Here is a 19,652-nt window from a genome sequence, read left to right on the forward strand (position 1 = left end):
CACAGGGATGTTACAATGGAGAAATATTTTATAAAACAAATGTTAAGATGTGCCATTAAGGTCATACCTAGAATAACAGATTAACAAAGCATGGAAATGGTTATTCTAATCAGAGCACTATTACTATTAAAAATTAAAATAACTATCAAGAATTATGCAGTAGTACTTGCAAAGCCTTGGGGCAGCCAACCACAGGCATAACTGTAACATACTCTCCTAGACACTATTGCCTGATTCAGGAAATAGAAAATCAGAGGCAAGGCTGATGTGGTGCTAAATAATTATCTCCTTATGTTTGTCCAATATTAGCAAAGCAGCCACTGTTCTGTGGACTTTGATATGCAATCACCTCTTACAAAAAATGTTTGTCTCTTTCTCAAAGCAAAAATACTACGAAAAAACAACTTAGGAAAAGTCACAAAAAAAAGGAAAATGAAAAATCCAAATTAATTAATTCCTTTCTTTTCCTTCATGTTTATCTGACTGGGCTGGTCACCTATAAAATTAGCAGGGGTACTTTCCTCCTTGACACTCAGGTGAAATAGGTTGATGTTAATTTCTCTGCCTTTAAACTGGTCCTCTTGAAGTTGGACAGCAAAGTTGAAACTTTCCCCTAAGGCCCAAAATGAGAGGTGGGGTTCTCACAGCTTTCTTTAAAAACAAAGACTACTGCCATCCTCCCTGACTCCCCAAGCACCTGTACTCAAGATATCCGGTGGCGCAGCTAAGATTTTCACACTTTTCAAAAAGCCAGCATGAACTCCAGCTGCGTACCTATCCTAGTTCATAGAATCATAGAATGTGTTGGGTTGGAAGGGACCTTTAAAGGTCATCTAATCCAATGCCCCTGCAGTAAGCAGGGACATCTTCAATTATACCAGGTTGCTCAGAGCCTCATCCAGCCTGGCCTTGAATGTCTCCAGGGATGGGGCCTCCACCACCTCTCTGGGCAACCTGTTCCAGTGCCTCACCACCCTCGTTGTAAAGAACTTCTTCCTAATGCCTAATCTAAACCTACCCTGCTCTAGTTTAAAACCGTTGCCCCTCATCCTATCGCTAGTTGTAGCAGCTAATGCACTTTTTCTATTAAAACTTCCTTTCCTCCTCTCCAGGGTTCCCTAAACCTTGCCTACAGGACGTGCTCATGCAAGAAAAGCGAGTCTGGTTTCCAGCACGCATCTTAGAAGGTAGGAGGACGAGCTGAGGAAAGGAAGGAAAAGTAGAGGATAGAGCATGAGGGGTACGGTACTGACTTCTAGCTTTGTTCGGAAAAATTGAGATGCCTGAACAGGAATTCCTGCTGTGGCAGAGAGATGCAAAGAGCCTCACCGACCCGACTAGAATTGCGTCGCACAACACGGGGAGAGGGGAGCAGCCCCCCAACCGCACAACCACCGACCGTAGCCCCCTCAGGCGGCAGCGCAAGCGGTTCGGCAGCCCGCCGCGGGGCGATCCCTCCGCCCCAGCCCCCCCGCGCCCGGGCGTCCTGCCTCCGTCCTACCGCTGTGTAGCGCGGTGGAGGGAATCGGCGGGTCGTGAGGCTGGCCGTTAAACGGTTGGCCGTTAGGCGGTGGCCCGTAACGGCCGCGGCGGTCGTGGCGCCGGGGGCTCGCTTCCCCCCCCTCCCCGCGCCGGTGAGGAGCCGCGGGGCGGGGGCAGAGCGGCCGCCGCAGGCTCCTGCGCTCCGCCGCGGGTCCGGCCGAAATTCGAACCCCCAGGAGCTGAACCGGTGCTCTGTGCGCCGAAGAGCTCTGCACCGCCGCCGTAAATTGCCTTGCTCGGGGGCTGGTTTTAAATGTACCTATGGAAGCTGCTTAAGTAACGCAGACAGAATTCTGCACTGCCAAAATGCATTCCTCTCAGTTACCTGAAGTGTATTTTATTCCCCGCCACCCCCCCCCCCCCCAAGAGTACTCAATCCTGTTTTTCATGCTGAATTTTTGAAGGAAAGGTGATTCTCTCTTAGACCTGAAATAATCATGTATAATAAATGTCACTGTGTAACCTTGATGGGTGTCAAACGCCACTTGAAATCTTCTCCCAGTGCCTGAAGGCAAAGGCAGAAGCCAACATCTTGTGGTACCAAAATCAGCACCTGATGGGTGCTTTTGCAAATGAAGCTGAAGGGCCAGGGCCAGGTGTCCTAACCACCCCGAGATGCTGCCAGTTGGAAGGACCTGTTGGAACAGGTCCAGATGAGGGCCAATGAGGATGATGAGAGGGATGCAGTACCTCACCTGTGAGGACAGGCTGAGGGAGTTGGGGTTGTTCAACCTGGAGAAGAGAAAGCTCCAAGGAGACCTTATAGCAGCCTTCCAGTACCTAAAGGGGGCCTACAGCAAAGATGGGGAGGGACTCTTTATCAGGGAGTGTAATGATAGGACGAGGGGTAACGGTTTCAAACTGAAGGAAGGTAGATTTAGATTGGATATTAGGAAGAAATTCTTTCCTGTGAGGCTGGTGAGGCAATGGCACAGGTTGCCCAGGGAAGTTGTGGATGCCCCATCCCTGGAGGTGTCCAAGGCCAGGCTCAATGGGGCTTTGAGTAACCTGGTCTAGTGGGAGGTGTCCCTGCCCATGGCAGAGGGGTTGGAACTACATGATCTTTAAGGTCCCTTCCAATCCAAACCATTCTATGATTTCAAAAAAAGTGGGGTGCAACACCCTCGGGCCTGCCAGTGGGAGTGAGAGGGGCGCATCCTCACAGCAACGTGAAGCATCACTGGTTTCGTTCCATGCTTCAGCTAATTAACTCCACAGTCGAGCGTGCGTGCGTGTATCCTTCCCGTTAATCCTTACAGAAACCACCAGGCAACCCCGCACTTTCCCCGACCCCTACGCAGCGATCCACGGGTGACCCCGGGGCGGAGGTGGGTGAGGCACCGCCTTCCCGCGGGCGCCGCCACCGCCTCTTCCTCCTCTTCCTCCTCTTCCCCTTCCTCCTCCTCTCCCGACATGGCCGCTTCAGCGGAGGTCAGCGGTCTCAGCGACGAGGCAGCGTACGGCGCCTGCTCGGAGCCGGATGCCAGCACGAAGGTGGGGTGGATGGGGGTGACGAGGACACACCGGGGCCACCCGCCCTTTGCCGGGCGGACGTGCGGTGGCTGGGAGGCGGCGTGGGGCCGAGTAGTATCCCGGCTGGGGATCGCTCGGCGGGGAGCTGCCCCGGTGCAGGGAGGCCGGCCCAGGGTCGGGCAACCCGGCGGACTGGGGACAGCCCGGCTTGGTTTCACCGTCCTGGTGAAGGGCGGATCCGCTGGGCTGGTGGTTGCGACCGCCCGTTCCGTCCCGCTGGGAGGCCATGGCCGTCCGCGGCGCGCTGGGCCGGCTCGGCGCCTCCGCCGTTGCGCGGAGCCCTGGTCAGGCTGGCGCTGAGGGGAGGCGGCGCCCGGGTTCCCCCCAGCCGCGGGGTAACCGGGCCTCCGCGGACCTCTTCGGCCAGCTCATGCCTGGGTTGCAAAAAAAAAAAAATCCCCCCAAAACTTTTATTTTTTATTAGGAGAACCTTGTAATTGCATTTCAGTTGTTCCACATCTCTTTTTTTTTTTTTTTTTTTAATATATCTGTGAAGGATATCCTGTCGTTTGCTTTTCATCCACTTAGTTGTTCAGTAGCCCTTGGTATATAAAGTTACGCTGTGGCTTGAGGAAAATAGCCTTACAGAATTGCAGTCCACTTTTGCTGCCAAGAAATCATCAAGCTTGACAGAAATTCAACAACTGTGTAATGAAATAACAAAAATACTGAGTTCTGGAGTTCAGCTTTATTTAAATTCTGTGTCTGCAGTGACAGCCGATAGCGAATGTTCATGTGCCTAGCATGCGTGCATGCAAAGCTTGGCGTACTTGGTTCATGTGCAGTACAGGTCCATAAAAGAATAATAAAGATAAGAATGATACCCTTTTTTGATACCACTGAAAATATATATTGAGTGATACCAGTGGTGATTTAGTTTATTTGTTTTAAGCATTGTGTTACAAAGTCATATTTATGTGACACAAATCTGTATGTGTAGGATCAGGACAAAGGGTTTTATTTATTTACACTATAGTACTCTATTTGTTACTTATAAACCTGCTAGTTTTAGATTCGTTGTTAACTAGCATCTTTGTTAACTAGCATCTTTGTTATCACCCATAATTAATTTCTGGTTGATGTATAAATAATAAAACTTTTTTCCCCACAGGATTTTTTGTTTCAGCAGACAATGTTAAGAGTGAAGGATCCTAAGAAGTCACTGGATTTTTATACGAGAGTTCTTGGAATGACGTGAGTAGAAGTTGTATGCCACAATAAGTTTGTTTTTTCCTAGTATTCTTCTGAAAATAAAAGTTTTTGTTATTTTGATGTAATTATACTAATTGGTGTAACTACATAAACAATGCTGGCCCATCAGCTGATGCTCAGTCGGACAGTCTGGCAATCTCTGAGAACTCCCACAGCACAGTTAATGGCTAAGCTGCAAACGAACTAATATTGGCCTTGACCAGAAATTTCTTTTTTTCTTAAATAGGTCATTAATTATCAGTGTGCGACTTGTTTACTTCCTCCTCACTGAGGCTGCAGCTAACTGGTAGCTTTTATGACAGTGCTTATAATCAGGAGCCATTGCTATAAATCTTGAAATTAAGTTCTCTACTTGTTCTCAGAGGTGGCTTATGACCAACTCTGCTCATAAGAGAACAAGGCAGTGGAAGCTGAAGACAGAGTCCAAACTTTGTTTTATTAAAACTTTGTTTTATTTTGGAGAAGACTGTTGGGAGGCAGATGCCCTGCAGTTGTGTGACATGTTTATGCTAAGGCGCTTTGGACGTCCTTGACATTTGAAATGAGTTATTTCAAAACAAAATTCTGGTGTATTTTTTTAAACATCTTGCTGATGATACAAAACTGGAAGGGGTGGCTGGCACACCAGCAGGCTGTGCTGCCATACAGCGAGACCTGGACAGGCTGGAGAGTTGGGCAGAGAGAAACCTTATGAAATTCAACAAGGGCAAGTGTAGGCTGCTGCACCTGGGGAGGAATAACCTCATGCACCAGTACAGATTGGGGGCTGACCTGCTGGAGAGTAGCTCTTTGGAAAGAGACCTGGGAGTCCTGGTGGACAACAGATTGACCATGAGCCAGCAATGTGCCCTTGTGGCCAAGAAGGCCAATGGCACCCTGGGCTGCATCAAGAAGAGTGTGGCCAGCAGGTCGAGGGAGGTCATCCTCCCCCTCTACTCTGCCCTGGTGAGGCTGCACCTGGAGTACTGTGTCCAGTTCTGGGCTCCCTGGTTCAAGAGGGACAGGGAACTGCTGGAGAGGGTACAGCAAAGGGCTACAAAGATGGTTAGGGGACTGGAACACCTCTCTTATGAAGAAAGGATGAGGGATTTGGGTCTTTTTGGTCTGGAAAAAAGAAGACTGAGGGGGATCTTATCAACGCTTATAAATACTTAAAGGGTGGGTGTTAGGAGGATGGGGCCAGGCTCTTTTCAGTGTTGCCCAGTGACAGGACAAGGGCTAATGGGCACAAACTTGAACATAGGAAGTTCCATCTAAACATGAGGAGGAACTTCTTTACTTTGAGGGTGGCAGAGCACTGGAACAGGCTGCCCAGAGAGGTGGTGGAGTCTCCGTCTCTGGAGACATTCAAAACCCACCTGGACGCATTCCTGTGCAACCTGCTCTAGGTGACAAGAGCAAGTTGTCTAGGTGACAACCCCAAGAGGGTTGGACGAGGTGATCTCCAGAGGTCCCTTCCAACCCCTATCATTCTGTGAAATGAGTCCAAACTAAAGTAAAATAAACTACTTCCGCTTTAGTGAAGACGTGTGTGTGAGAAAATAAAAATTAAATACCTAGTAAGCTGAAAAAGAAGTTAGAATTTTTTTTTTGCATGCCTGCTTTCTCTAATTAAATGTCCTACATAAAAATGGTTTGAAGTATGCCATGCCATCTCTAGAAAAGAGGTGACAATAGAGATGTATCAAATATTTCACAGGAAAGTGGATGACTTCTTGCATCTAGCAAAGGGATGCATTTTGTAAGCAGCTGTTTCTAACCTAAAGTATTTTTTAATTGATTTTATCATTATAGCTATCTAAAGGTATGGTTGTTTTTTGTTTTTTTTTTTTAATCCTGCTGTATTCTTTAGCTTTGTCTGGTGCCAGCGAGGTCCCCAGAAAAGTGTAGTTTCAAAGTAAATCTTTTTATTCCTTGGTGATATTTTAAAGTGGATAAGCATAAAGATCTTCCTGAGGACAAGCAACAGAGTGACAGCCTCAAGATGTAAGCCTTTGTACTGGCTTTGCTATTCAGTTGCTTGATAGTTTGGCTTTTAAGCATTGATTCTTCTAATTTTTGTAGGCTTTTAATATGTTCTGGAGTGTTTCTATTTGATAGTTCAAACTGTAACTGTTTTAAGATGTGGATTACAGTCAGAAAGGCAAAAAAATCACAGCAATAATTATTCCATGGGGGAGGCATCTTGGTTTATTTGCAAGCTACCTGGTTACCTTTTAAAGTTACTATTTCAAAATAATTGTTGCCATTTAGACTGCTTCAAAAATTTGACTTTCCTGCTATGAAGTTTTCACTCTATTTCCTGGCGTATGAAGATAAAAATGATATCCCGAAAGATAAAGCTGAGAGAACAGCTTGGACCTTCTCTAGAAAAGCTACACTTGAACTGACACAGTAAGTATTAATATAACGAAATATGGCATTTAGCTAATGGTGATTAAACAGAATGGATGAGTGTAAATCCTGTTGTATTGAATAAAAAAAGTCATCATTACTGTGGAAACATCTTCACTGTCATATAGCCGTAAAATATGTCTGAGATCTTGGATACTTGGCAAGCTTAATCTTTCTCTTTCCAGAGCCCTTCCAAACTGCTAGGTGAACAGTGGTACATAAATATGAAATAATGCTTGCTCTATTTTGAGTATTGATGCGGTCTAGGTAGGGAAGCCACAGAATTTATGAAAACTTGGTGTGATTAGAACTTTCTTTGGATCCCCAGAACATCCTAATAATGGATAACTATTGCTTTTGCAATCTAATCAAAAGAGGTATTAAGTCAAAGAATACACTTCCTGTAAACAAGGCAATTTGGTTGATGCTGCTAATGATTGTAATTGTGCAGAAAGACTCTCCCAAATACCCCACTGTCTTGCTTATCTTAAGAACCTGCAACCCTCACCGTTTGTTCCCTAGTGATGGGTAGATAGACTGTCTAATGCAGCACAACCTTCTCTCTAATCCGAGTGATAACAGAAGTGTCTCAGATTTATTCAAATGTAGAACCTGAATGCTAATGAAGGACTGTGAACATGACTGTTATCCCTGAGACTATCCCTAGGACCTGTGGCTAGGGAAGATCTTGATAGCTTAATGAATGCAGCCAACAATTTACATTCTTTGGTTTCTTAGAAGAAACAACTTATCCTCCTGAGGAAACTGAACATTTAGGATTTGTTAATTTTGATGCTTTTCTTCAATGTGTAATAATTACTTCTTACAGCAACTGGGGCACTGAAAATGATGAAAATCAGTCTTACCATAATGGCAATTCAGATCCCCGAGGATTTGGTAGGTCTTTAGTTTTGTGTTTGCAGTTTTTAAACTTTGGTTTATTGTGATTACATCTTTTTCTCTCATGCATTGGGGAAAAACAGAGTTTCAAGTGGTTTTTAGAAAACATCAATATAAATTCTGTGCAAGGGTTATTGGGTAAGTGTATGCTCTAGGCTTTATTTTCATGAGAACTAATAGAGAAAATATTTTAAAGTTGTTTGGATGAAGACTTTTTCTAGTAGGTTACTTTGAAGAAAGCGTACTAGCACTAGGAAAGAAGGGAACTTGCATCTCATCCTTTATCTCTCTTTCCAGCATGTATGCTGTGAAAGATCATGAAAATAGGTAAACAAATGTGTTTTGGAGTAATGAGACACAGTTATATTTTTTATGAAGAATCTAATCCTTTGACAGGCAAACTCATGCTAATAGTAACTATTGAATGAAGAACAGTAATTGCTTTTGTGTATCAGGTTATCATGGTGTTCAGGCTGATTTACGTTTGGATTTATATTTTATAATCCACTGATTACCTATTTTAAGATAGAAGGAGAATTCTGTAGCACTAAGAATAGTATTTCTCTGGCTCAATTTGATGTTTTGAGTGCTTGAAAGGTCACTGGCTAGTGAAATAAGTTTCATACTCAGTCTGGCCACTTGACATTTAAAGCTTCTCAATTGATTTGTAAGCTCAAGCCTTGCATAGTGCTAGTCTCTACAAAAACAGCATTAATGATAAACTTGTACTGTTGAACTGAGCAAATGAAACAAAATGCTGTTATGTGGATATGCTTCGAGAAAGGAAATACAGATAAAACAGTTTGATTGAAAATCTTATTTTTTTCCTACTCTAGATAATATTCTCACCTAAACAATGAGATCTTTTCCCTCTGAAGTTCCTATTTTAAAAGGTATTATCAAAAAGCCAACTTTCTGAAGGAGAATAATGTTAATAGCCAAAATGCTTTTCTTTCTGGAAGCAATGTTTTTCTTGTATACAATCATCTTACGTGAACTACAGCATGTAAACTTTTCGCACAAAACGAAACGCTGAGCAAACCTTTTCCTAGAACACTCAGCAATACTTAGTGTGCTTTGCTCTTTTTACCATGTTGCACAGGACACATTGGGATTGCTGTCCCTGATGTCAATAAAGCCTGTAAGAGGTTTGAAGAACTCGGAGTGAAATTTGTGAAGAAACCAGATGATGGTAAGTCTTGATCAGAAATGCAAGTCAGTTTTCTTCCTTGGTTTTAATATATTCTGCCTAGTAGATCTTCCCGGAAAGCTGGGTAATATGTTTCTAGTAGTAGTCACTGCTTAGAAGGTGCTAGAACCAGTTACCCCTGTGTTCTCTTACACAATGGGCAAAACTGAAAATGGATCCGTCTTGGTAACAATAGTTCATCAGTCTAGCTACGTGCCTTCTGTGAGTAGTCTGACCTTCACTAAAATTCATGTGCTCTGTTGATGGATAGTTTACTATGTAAGCTACTGCCTAGAGTTACTGCAGTATTTCCTTTAACATGAATCAAATTCCGACATTTCATATTTGTTCGGTTATCATATGAAAATAAGATGACACAGAAGACATAATTACTCCCACCCATTAAAATGGAGTAAATCTTGACTTTTCTGTCTGTTTTTCTTTAAATCTGCCCAATGCCGCTTACTAGGTGTTATAATTTCAACTGTTCTGTCAGCTGTAGTAGAAATAGCCTCTATAGTCTGTATTATATTTGACTTGTATAACTTTTACTAAAAAATGAATAATGTATAGCTCAAATGTTTACAGACATTCATGAACAAAGAATGTCTATGTCAAAATAGCCTACAGTGCAGAAATTAGTGCTGAGGAGTCTTGGATTCTCTTTCATGAAGAGACCTCATGAGAGTTCTAGGATCGATGCATTCCAATACGGACATCTAATACTCAGCAGCATGCACAAACTGTGATACTTTTTCCTTCTGGATATAGAAACTAGACTGTTGCCTGTACTACAGCGGGTTTTTTTTTTTTGTTTGTTTGAAAGTAACCTTAGTACATGAAGTTTCAGTTTACACGTGTTGGAATTGATCTTCTAAATTCCTTGCAAGAGGAATTAGAAGAAGTAATTGAAAAGAGACTTAAGTGAATTTAGAGGATGAACACTTAAAGGGGCATATGCAGAAAACTTATTTCAATCAACAAAAGATAGAATTTCAAAGTGACTTTAAACTACAGCTTTGTTGAGAGCAAGATTGATAATTTAGCACAAAGATCTAATGCTGATTAAAAACTAATCTGGATGTTTCAGAATTAACTGTCTAAATTTGAACTGATTGCTATGCAAAAGGAAAAGAAGGAAAAATACTTTTAAAAGTAGTCATATTTGACATTAAGAACTAGTCATGTAGTCCTAACTTTATCTCGTATTTTTTTTTCTAATAGGTAAAATGAAAGGACTTGCATTTGTTCAGGATCCTGATGGCTATTGGATTGAAATTTTGAATCCTAACCACATGGTGACTCTCACTTAGTTCTAATGAAGTATATTATATGGCAGATGCACACTTTCAGTCCCCTGGAGAAAATTGGTAACAGTGTTTATGAAATTCTCGCTTAATGGAGAGGAATCAGTCGTGTTTAGAGTCTCCTCTAAAACTATCCCCTGGGACCTCAGTGTACTTGAATTCCTTTTTGTTGTCCTGTGATGCCACTGCAATTTTCTTGCAATTAGGAATACTCAACCATCTTTTGGAAGATCGTGTACACAGTTTCTCCTCTAGAACACTGATTATGCTAATATTTCAATAAACACTCAGAAGATATGTGACCGGAAATTCACTCTATCTCATGCTGTTTAGATTTAAACTAACAGCAACAAAAAAAAAAATCCTGTGTTACTATTGATGATTTTCAACAAGGATGAAAAAACCCCAAACTTCTCTTCCTTTTTATATGAAGTCAAAAGATCCTGAAGGCTTCATGGCCTGTCTCGTTTACTAGAAAATAAATGTCAGACTAACTTTGCTTTGAGTAGTAGCATGTTTATGAAAGTCCTAATATTATGCCAAGCAAAACTCTTTAAGGAGCAGGCTTAAACAGCCTGTAAAAAGAAACTTTGTGGAGGCAATAAATCAGTCGAGCAGAAAGAATTCAGTCTTTCAGCTTCTGGCTGCTGAATGACAGTCAAGATAAGAGGTCTTATAGTTGCTAACTCACAGTGATCCTTCTTGTCTCTTCCAACACTAGAAAGAACTGGCTTATAATTTTTGTTTCAATGAAAGTCTGGGGCTATATTTAACTTAAATGCTCTGTACGTTGGGCATTTAATGCAAAAGAGTATCTGAAACAACAGCTTCCTACTAGTAAACGTTTTGATCTGCCCTCTCAAAACGAGTGATGGTTATTGAAATGATACCTGTAAAGAGCAGGAAAACATGTAACATGTACATATGTTACACAAATTATTTGATTTTTATGCTGTTCCACCTATTATGAACAGCGCAAAACACATCAAGTTTTGAAACCCTGTTTTCCAACAAGGGAAAAAACCCTTTGCCCTGTCTCTGGTTCCAGTAGCACTTCACTCCTACTAAGTCTTCAGTTATGCGAGTATTGAATAGTGTAACAGCACTGCAGTTCGCTTCTGAATAAAGTATTGGTGCAATCTACAAAATAATTGTAAAGGAGTGTGACCTGTTGCTTTGCTAATTGTTGAATCATAGATAACTGAAAGGCTGTTTGTTTTGGGTCATGGGTTCTTGAGAAGAAATCTGTTGATAAAAAGATAGAATAGGTGTTGTGAGTACAGCAGTGAGGAAGATAACTATGACCTGATCAGCAGGATGTTTTAGTAACTTAATGATAATATGCGGACTTCATAATAACAACTGTCAATAACTCCTGGTCTTATAAGTTAAAACAGAAATGCAGAAAGTATTGCATTGGATTTCTACTATGCTAATGTAGATGTTAATGACTTAAATGCTAAGTGTTACTGTCCTATCTCCTTATCTGAAAAATCCTTAATGCTGTCTGCCTCATCTTAATAAGATAGCACATATAAACCCATTAATTTTACAGTGCTCCACATGAACAACCATTCATAAAACTTAATCCAAGATATTTTGTTTGCCCTTGTAAATAAGTAAAATAGATTATATGCTTCATCTGAGCCTTAGGTGTTGGAAAAAAGAATGTGAGAACTATTTGCACTGCTTAATATCCCCTATGGATGTGCAAGCAATCATAAATTCATGGGAAGGTAGACACAGTAACTGAAAAGATATCTTCTTCGGTTTTCTATTTGTTATATGAAGCAATCCTGATACTTTAAATGATCATTTTAATGATATTTTCTGGCTGTTCTCTACAGTGTCTACAGATACTGTGCTTTAGGTGGTGCCTTATCAGGGTTATTCATATACAATAGATCTTTCCCTTTTTGAATATTTGCCAAGATGCCTTTTTTCCTGCAACAATAAACACTGATGGCTCATGGTTGCATTTTCTATTTCAGCCCTCCTATACTTGTAGAACTAATGTCTACCCCGTTCCCTGTCTCATTTCTTGTGCGGTTGATGATTCTCCTTTATGTTAGTCATTTTGATAGGGACAACGTAGTTACTACTGTTTGGAGTGAGACCTGAGTAAGTAAGCTGTCTTAATAGTTGTCACCACATGATCTCAGTGTCTTCTTCCTCCCAAATGTTGGGCTTCTGACATTGCACCCCCTGCCCCAAGCAGGCTAATACAGCTTAATAAAATGACAAAGATTTTCTTGAATGCTGGGTTAGTTTTATGCCAAGTTTATTAAGCAGAAATGAGGTGCCAGTTCAAGACTCCCTCAGTTTTCTGAATAAGTAAATAAGGCTGTTCCATTTAGCACAAAGATAGGTTGGCTCAGCTGACTCACGAAACCTTACCTTACTTTAAAAAAAGGTATGCAATATTGCAGAATACCTTACAGCATCAATTAAGAGAACTCTTAATTTGAAGACTATTGTAGTGTAACTTTAGTACGCTGTCTTTGGAAGTTAGTAGGATGAGAATAGCATCAAGAAGCATGAGAGCTACAGCAATGAGACAGAGTGCTCAGGTGTTAGCAGCTTACGTAGGTTTTGATGGCTAAACTGTGTTTTGCATATACATCCCTTCCGCTGCTAGTGTTCTGAAACAGGAACTTAAGTAAAGCTCAACTGAAGCAGAAGTGCTAACTGCAGTTCCTTATCATTTAGAATCTTGCACTAGGTTGTGAGTAGAAAAATTATTTAGACTAATAGTAATCTAAGTGAACTTGTCTAAAAATTTTATTTCAGTCAATACAGATATATCATCTAAAGCTTTATGACCAAGTTGCAGGCAAGGAAAATCTCAAGGTTTTACAAGCATGGAACTTGGTGGTTCATTTTTTATCAACATACAGTGTTTCATTCAGACTTGTTTCACTACACTTAAAAGTACAGGTATGACTGGAAAACCTACTGACCCAATTGTGTGGAATCCAGTAATTAAAACTGGGATGGTTCGTAAATCAGATGAGTAAGTCAAAGGATGTGCATAGGTAGTTCAGTGGTAACTGCATAAGGAGGAGCAGAGTATGTCGAAGGTTCTCTGCTTAGTATTCAAAAATTACTCTAAGCGCGTTTGCTAATCTTGGAGTGACCCTTTCAATTTTTATGTGCTTGACAAAGTGTAGACAACATGCTAGATGATGAAGTAATAGAGAGGAAACCAGTGAAAAATCACTGCCATCTACAAACTAGTTAACAGCAGTATCATGAAGTTGGCAAGGTGTCTTAAAAAAAGAGTTACTGCTGCTTGCCATACTGAGAACTAAGTATTCTCAGTTATGAAATCCAAGAATAACCTACTAAAGACAAACATCTTATGATTGTTTTAGCCAGCAAAAGTTGTTAAAAAATTTTAGATGTAGAAACTTTTGAAATTACTTAATGTTCTCACTGATTACACACGATGTTATTTTTACTTCTTCCAAGGTAACACTTCTGCTAAATAAAGCATGGAATTAAACAGCATGTTGCGCTTTGCCACTTGGAGGGCCTAAATTCAGTTTAATGTGGTACAGCAGAAATTAGTGTAATGGTTATGTAGAGAAAGGCCAGGTCCCTGTTCTCCTTATGGACAAGACAGGAGGCACTGTTAAGTGTGTTTGCCGGTCTCTTGCCCATCCGTATGTATTCCGCTTTCCTGAGACTGGCAAACACACCATAACTCTTGAAACAAAGGAAACGTGTATTTTGGATGTTGCCAAAGGTTTAAATGTCCCTGTTGTCTGCCCAAGTCCCGGGTTTCTGACAAAGGCTGGCATCCGCCGGCAGGACGACGCAGCCATGAAGGTCGCAGGCCTACCAGTGACACCGCTGTTCCAACACCTGCCTAGAGCAGCTCCACCGGCGCTGCCGCGGCCAGGGCCTCTCACGGACCGCGGGGTCACCCCGGCCTTCCCGCCGCCCTCCTGCCTGCCCCGCTGCGGAGGGGCCCGCGGACCCCTTCAGCCCTGCCACGGAGCCGAGCCCCGACCGCTCTTTTCCCGTCCCGGCGGGTGCCGCTCTGCCTCCGGCCGCCTCCGCCCTGCGGCCGGAAGAGGAAACCCGGCGCCGCGCGAACGGAACTACGGAGGCCGAAGCGAGCGGGTGCCGCTACCGGGACCTGCTCCCGAGGGTGCTCGCCTACGTCAGCGCGCAGGACGACGGCTGCTGTTGCTAAGTGGCGTCACCGCGCCGGTTGACGTAGCGACGGCGGCGGGGCAGTGTGGGGGGGTGGAGGCCTTGTCAGCGGCGGGGCCGGTGAGTCCCGGGGGAGGGTTGCGGTCGGGCGCGTCCCCCAGCAGAGCGGGTTCGTGACCGCCGGGTGGCGGCTTCCGGGGCCTCCCCCGTGGTGGGCAGCGGCCCCTCGGCGGGCCGACCTGCTGTTGCCCGTGGCTCCCACCGGGAGCGGACAGGGCGACCCGGGCGCGGGCGGCGGTGGGGCGGGCGCGGGCCGAGGAATTGCTGGGTCGCGGGAAGCGGCGGGTGATGAAGGGGTTTCACCTGAGGCGCCTCTTCGCGGAGGGGAGGGAGGGCGGGGGGAGGCCGGGCCGGTGGGGGTCGTTTCCCCGGCGCTCCCAGGCGTGTAAGGTGGCGTCTGGGGAGGCGGCGGCGGCCCTGGCCGCCCCGGGCGGGCGCGACCTTGGGCGGGCCGCTGGCCCTCGGCCGAGGGTGCGATGCGGTTGCTTCACCTGCCTTCCCCTTTGCCCGCCCCTGCGCTTTGCAAGACCCTGTTGCGGCTTTATATATATATATATTTATATACACATATATGTGTATATATATAAAGTCTATATGTTGACACTGTGATAGCACATACAATAAATTCATAGGTTCTTCTAGGGTCTCAGTACTTAAACTCCTCTTGCAAGTTGTGCGCTGCTGTGATTCATTGAAATTACTTTTGACTTAAGAGGAAGTTGTCATATTGTCAGGCTTTAAAAAAGCCAACTTGATGTTAACTTGTTAGCCTGTAATCTTGCTGGCCTGGCAATGCTCTTTGCTCACAATATTTTTAAAGCACAGTATACGGACCCCTCCCAAAGCTCTGTGCTGGAATCACTTAATTTTTTTATGTGTTTTAAGATTTAATTTGAGCCTGCTCATAATGCAGGTGTGTTTGGCATGTCTTCTGTTACAAATCTGTAAATCAGATGCTTGAAGTATACTGTTCTGTTAGGGTCTGTTCACTCATGTTTCTCTAAAAAAGACCCACAAAGATTTTCATAAATGGCTTTTCAGTACATTTTGATAATACAAGCCAATTTGATAATATACATTACTTGTAGGAACAAATATTTACGTGTTACATGTTACTCTCCAAAATGAGGAGATCTTCTTTGTCAATTACCTGTTTTCAATTTGCTCCATTAAGGTATGGTTACTTTCCGTTTTATGAGACTGCCTAAAAAATATTTTTTTCTTCTTTTTCCTTCCTTGCCCTCTTAAACATATACTTTAAAGAAGATTAGAGTGTCTCTTATGAGTGAATTCATAGATGAAGGTATCATCTGTTTAGCAAATTAAATACAGTTTATTTTTCCTGCTGGCAAGTATGATGGGAAGAATAACAATAATTTATACTTGTTGAGAGAGACTCATTATGTTGGTTATGTATTTAAACAAATAAAGCCTCTATATTTCTGTATTTCCTCACCCTACAGTTTTGTTTTGTTTTCTTGTTTGTAAAATTAAAGGCTTGTACAGGAGAAAGATCTTCAACTGTCTGAAGTATTGTAAAAATAACAACCACCAAGACCCAAACAAAAAACCCAAAACCTTTAGCTGGGCAAGAACGCTTTGGAGAGCTTTGAATGTGTAGGGCATAAAATGTGTGTGGTACAGTTTGTGTAGATCTGGTTTAATTAGGACACCCAACTGGGAAAATGGTGTTCTGGGGGACATTAATGCTGTAGTAAGAATGTCAGGATGAAATTTTTGTGGCTTGTAGTGAACAAAGGAATGGCAATACGTTACCATATTCAAAAATGAATAGTCAAATGATGATGGCTCAAAAAAAAATTCTAATGCTATGTTCTAATGTTATTAGAACTTTTCCCGTAGAATGGAGGCATTTTTTAAGAATTTATTTCACCAAAAATTTTAACTGAGAAATATGCATCTCACTCGGTTTTGCCATAGGCTGCATGCCTCTGTTTCTGATGGTGTATATTTCATGCATTGTTTCAGGAAATGGTACAGTTGTTGCTGTGCAGCTGGATGTTGCTGAATAGCGTTTCTATGAGCTTGCTGTTCAATCTGTCTGTTGTTCAGAATGGCAAAAAACCCTAATTTTCAGGAAGTTGGTCACCTGCCTACAGGCTACGTCCACTGTAAATCTTCAGACAGCTTTACTGGTGAGTGGACCAATGTGTTTTCTTGAGATTTTATCTTAAGGGTTTAGTGGTATGACATTTTAACGAGGTTGTAGTAAATGCATTAATACCTATTTTACATGTGTGGTAACAAATAATCTGTGCTTACTATATTGATCTTTGTACCTAGCTAAACTTATTCTTGCTCTTCTGTCAGAAGAATACACCTCTGAACAGAACATAATATGTTAGCACCACAGCAGTTAAATAATGAGAATGTGTTCACAGATGAGCAGTGCATAACTTCGTATATGCTTTGAGTCAAAACACTTTTGGTACTAATTGTTGTTTAGAATGCTGTCATTGAATGGTGTGGTTATTTACCATTAACCAGATTTAACATCTGCTTTTCTTTTAATCCTTTCACAACAGAAGGATTGGAGAGGAGTTCTATGGATTTAATTTACTTGATCTTTCATATTCTGTATCTATAAATTCATATTCCACTGATTACATTGCTACTATTGGATACTAAGTATTAGTACATGTATTTTTTTTTTCCTTTTCTATTACAATTTTCACTTATAGTCAGTTTTGTCATTGTTAGTTACAAGTACAAAGGAGTTTCTTAGGGAGTGTTCTGACAGAATCGAAGTATTTACTTGAGTTATACTCTTTGTATGTTGAAGTATTTACTAAAAATTTCTATTTCCTGATATGTTAGCTTATTGTACCAGAACTTATGAGAACAAAATATTTTTGTATAAAACAACAGGTACATATCTATTAAAAAACCAAACCATATGGTTTGAAACAACAGAATGTTTCTACAGTAGCCTTAGTGTCGCACCTACCATGTTCTGTGAGTCTATGATAATAGAAAATGTAATTAAAATAATATTTTGCTGGAACTTATTTAAAACATAGCAAAATATTTTATGAAGTAATGAATTACAAAAAATTGAAATACTACTCATATCCTTTCCAATCAACTGAGAGCCAATCCCTATTTCTAAATAAAATAGCAATGTAAGATAATTGTATTTAAGAAAATTCCCTTTGTATAATTTTGTCAAAACCTGTATTATCTTGATAGGCACAGACTAGATTATGAAGGATGAAATATTTCAAGGATATGAAATTATTTGCTTGGTGGTTAAAATACAGATTTATTTAATAAAATTTTTAATTCTAGCAATAGTCTGTTTACTTGCATTTATTTCTAAAGTTTCAATAGGGTTATCTGTTATGTAAACATTTTTTACTCATTTTATCTAAAAAAAAAATTTCCAAATTGTTCATGAACTGTTTCTTAAATTCCTTTTTCTGCACCTGGTATAAAAACAACTCTTGCATGTTTCATTGAAATAGCAGTGCCTTTCAGAGGACTCTTGAGTGATAGCCCAGGTGAGGGAGGGGGAACTGACTTTATACCAGTCTTTATTGCAGCTTTGGTTTGAGAGTTGTTTAGTAAAGATGTCATAGGTGTTTTGCTGTTGCTGACGTATTTTATAGATCACGTTTTTGTACGCCATAAAATGTTCCAGATTACTTACTAAAAAGAAATATAGCACACTGAAAACTGTGGGGCTTTTGTTGTTGTTTTTCTAGCCATGACACACATTGTGAAATATTGCGTGTTACCTTATGTAATAAGCACTAGGCTGCGATTTTCACATGCTCACTGTTGAAGGTGGCACCAGGGAGCGTGTCCTCCGGTGGGGTCTTGGACAGAACTGATTTGTAGCCCTTCTGACTTAACAGATGCCTTTTGAGGTTGTTGCAGTTTTAATGGTGCCTCAGACTCACTGAGAAGACTGTTTCGTTTTGTTTATTTCGGTGGCATGAACAAAGCTGCAGCAGCTGACTCCAGAAGCAGTTAATTAGCTCTGAATAACTCCTGGAAATAGGTTATGGTGTTGTAAGATGCTTGTATTCTGAAGGTGGTTAAGTGTTCTTTGACTGCCAGGAAGAGGAAACACCTGTATTCTCTGAAAGGGGTGTCATTGTTTGATGACAGAAGATGCCAGAGGGATCTTCATGGAGGGTTTTGCCAAACTCCCAGCACTATCTGTCCTTTTTTATCTTAAATAATACTTTGAGTTGCAACTAGAAAAATACATGTTTAGTTATACAGGGAAGTTGTGAGATCATAGCAGCTTGCCACAACTAAAGCAGTATAGTATTTTTTACTTCCCTCAAAGAAATGTGCAGATCACTTCAAGGCTTGACTGAATTTGTACCATTAATTAATCCAGTCTGGGAAGATCTGAAGTCATGTATTATTTGGTTTTATATTTTGAAGGCAGGACTGCTCTCACTGGCCTGCTTTATATGGAAAATCCAAAATACAGATGAAACTTGCCTTGGAAATGTGTAGTAGTTAAACAAATGAGTTTGAGTGGTTCTTCAATATCCTAGTGTTACCCACAGAAAGCGTGTAAGGCACGGACATAGTTTCTTTAAGTTGACAGTTTCCAACGCTTTGTGTTATTCAAGCATTTCAAAGGCTCCTCCGCCAGAGGCTTGTAGCCATTGTATGCGTCCTGTATTTCCCGTGATCAGTGTGTTCTTGTTTGAAACTGGCAATTTAGGGTAGTACATTGTACCAGCAATTTGGAGAGCATGAAACAAATTTGGCTTGCAGCTTGCACACAGGGATTTCTAATTTTCTACTGTCATCGCTTGCTGTAGTTTGGGGTCTTGATGTTCATAAGCATCATCGGCTTATTAGCGAGTGTCCCCAGTTCAGACTTTGCCGTCTTCTATACACTGATTCTTATTTAGAGAGGTTTGTGTACCCTTGAGAGGGAATTGTGCTTTCGATTTTATTTATTTATTTAACCTGAAATGGAAACAGTTTTCCCATGAACTTTTCACCCTGTTGGCACATGACAACATCCACAGCTACTGGAAGCAAAGTTAGTGTGCAGCTGAAGGCATTCCCTTATCTTTACTACTTTTACAGTCTCACAGTTTTCTGCAGGCAGTACCTGTTCTTATTTTTTAGGGATAAGAGTGGATGAAGGAAACAAAGTAGTAGAATGCAGAAAAAAAGGAGTTAAAAATAGATTTAAAATACAAAATGTGTCTCTGCTTCTACATGTATGAAATATTGTAAATGAACTTCCCAAATCAATCAGAATCAGAATTAGCAGAGGAGAGATAGTGCAGAGTTGCTTGATAATGTGTATGTAACTCGCACATAGTTGGGTTACCTGACTATTGTGAATGCAGATC

At 41.6% G+C, this 19,652-nt stretch overlaps 2 protein-coding genes across 3 annotated transcripts in view; both read left to right on the forward strand.

The window, feature by feature from the left end:
- Positions 1-2,920: 2,920 nt before the first annotated feature.
- On the forward strand, positions 2,921-11,235 carry GLO1 (glyoxalase I). Its single transcript, XM_054196877.1, has 6 exons — positions 2,921-3,036; positions 4,187-4,269; positions 6,541-6,681; positions 7,511-7,578; positions 8,684-8,773; positions 9,995-11,235. Exons 1-6 carry the CDS (start codon positions 2,956-2,958, stop codon positions 10,081-10,083), a joined length of 552 nt encoding a protein of 183 aa, XP_054052852.1. The 5' UTR covers positions 2,921-2,955; the 3' UTR covers positions 10,084-11,235.
- Positions 11,236-14,213: 2,978 nt separating this feature from the next.
- Positions 14,214-19,652, forward strand: part of BTBD9 (BTB domain containing 9) — a 118,207-nt gene continuing 112,768 nt past the window's right edge. Inside the window, exons 1-2 of one of the 2 annotated variants that reach the window (XM_054196875.1) lie at positions 14,214-14,358; positions 16,288-16,454. In XM_054196875.1, the coding sequence (XP_054052850.1) occupies positions 16,373-16,454 (82 nt within the window). In that variant the 5' untranslated portion in view covers positions 14,214-14,358; positions 16,288-16,372. Of the gene's footprint in view, positions 14,359-14,879; positions 15,473-16,287; positions 16,455-19,652 lie in introns of those variants that run through there. The other variant, XM_054196876.1, reaches the window with a different exon arrangement.

This window comes from Rissa tridactyla, chromosome 3 (assembly GCF_028500815.1).
Source record: "Rissa tridactyla isolate bRisTri1 chromosome 3, bRisTri1.patW.cur.20221130, whole genome shotgun sequence".
Classification (NCBI taxonomy): domain Eukaryota; kingdom Metazoa; phylum Chordata; class Aves; order Charadriiformes; family Laridae; genus Rissa; species Rissa tridactyla.

Coding starts and splice junctions, on each gene's coding strand:
- GLO1 (XM_054196877.1), top strand. CDS start 2,956: ATGGCCGCTTCAGCGGAGGTCAGCGGTCTCAGCGACGAGGCAGCGTAC. Junction 6,682..7,510: donor GCTACACTTGAACTGACACA/GTAAGTATTAAT, acceptor TACTTCTTACAG/CAACTGGGGCACTGAAAATG. Junction 7,579..8,683: donor TTCAGATCCCCGAGGATTTG/GTAGGTCTTTAG, acceptor CATGTTGCACAG/GACACATTGGGATTGCTGTC.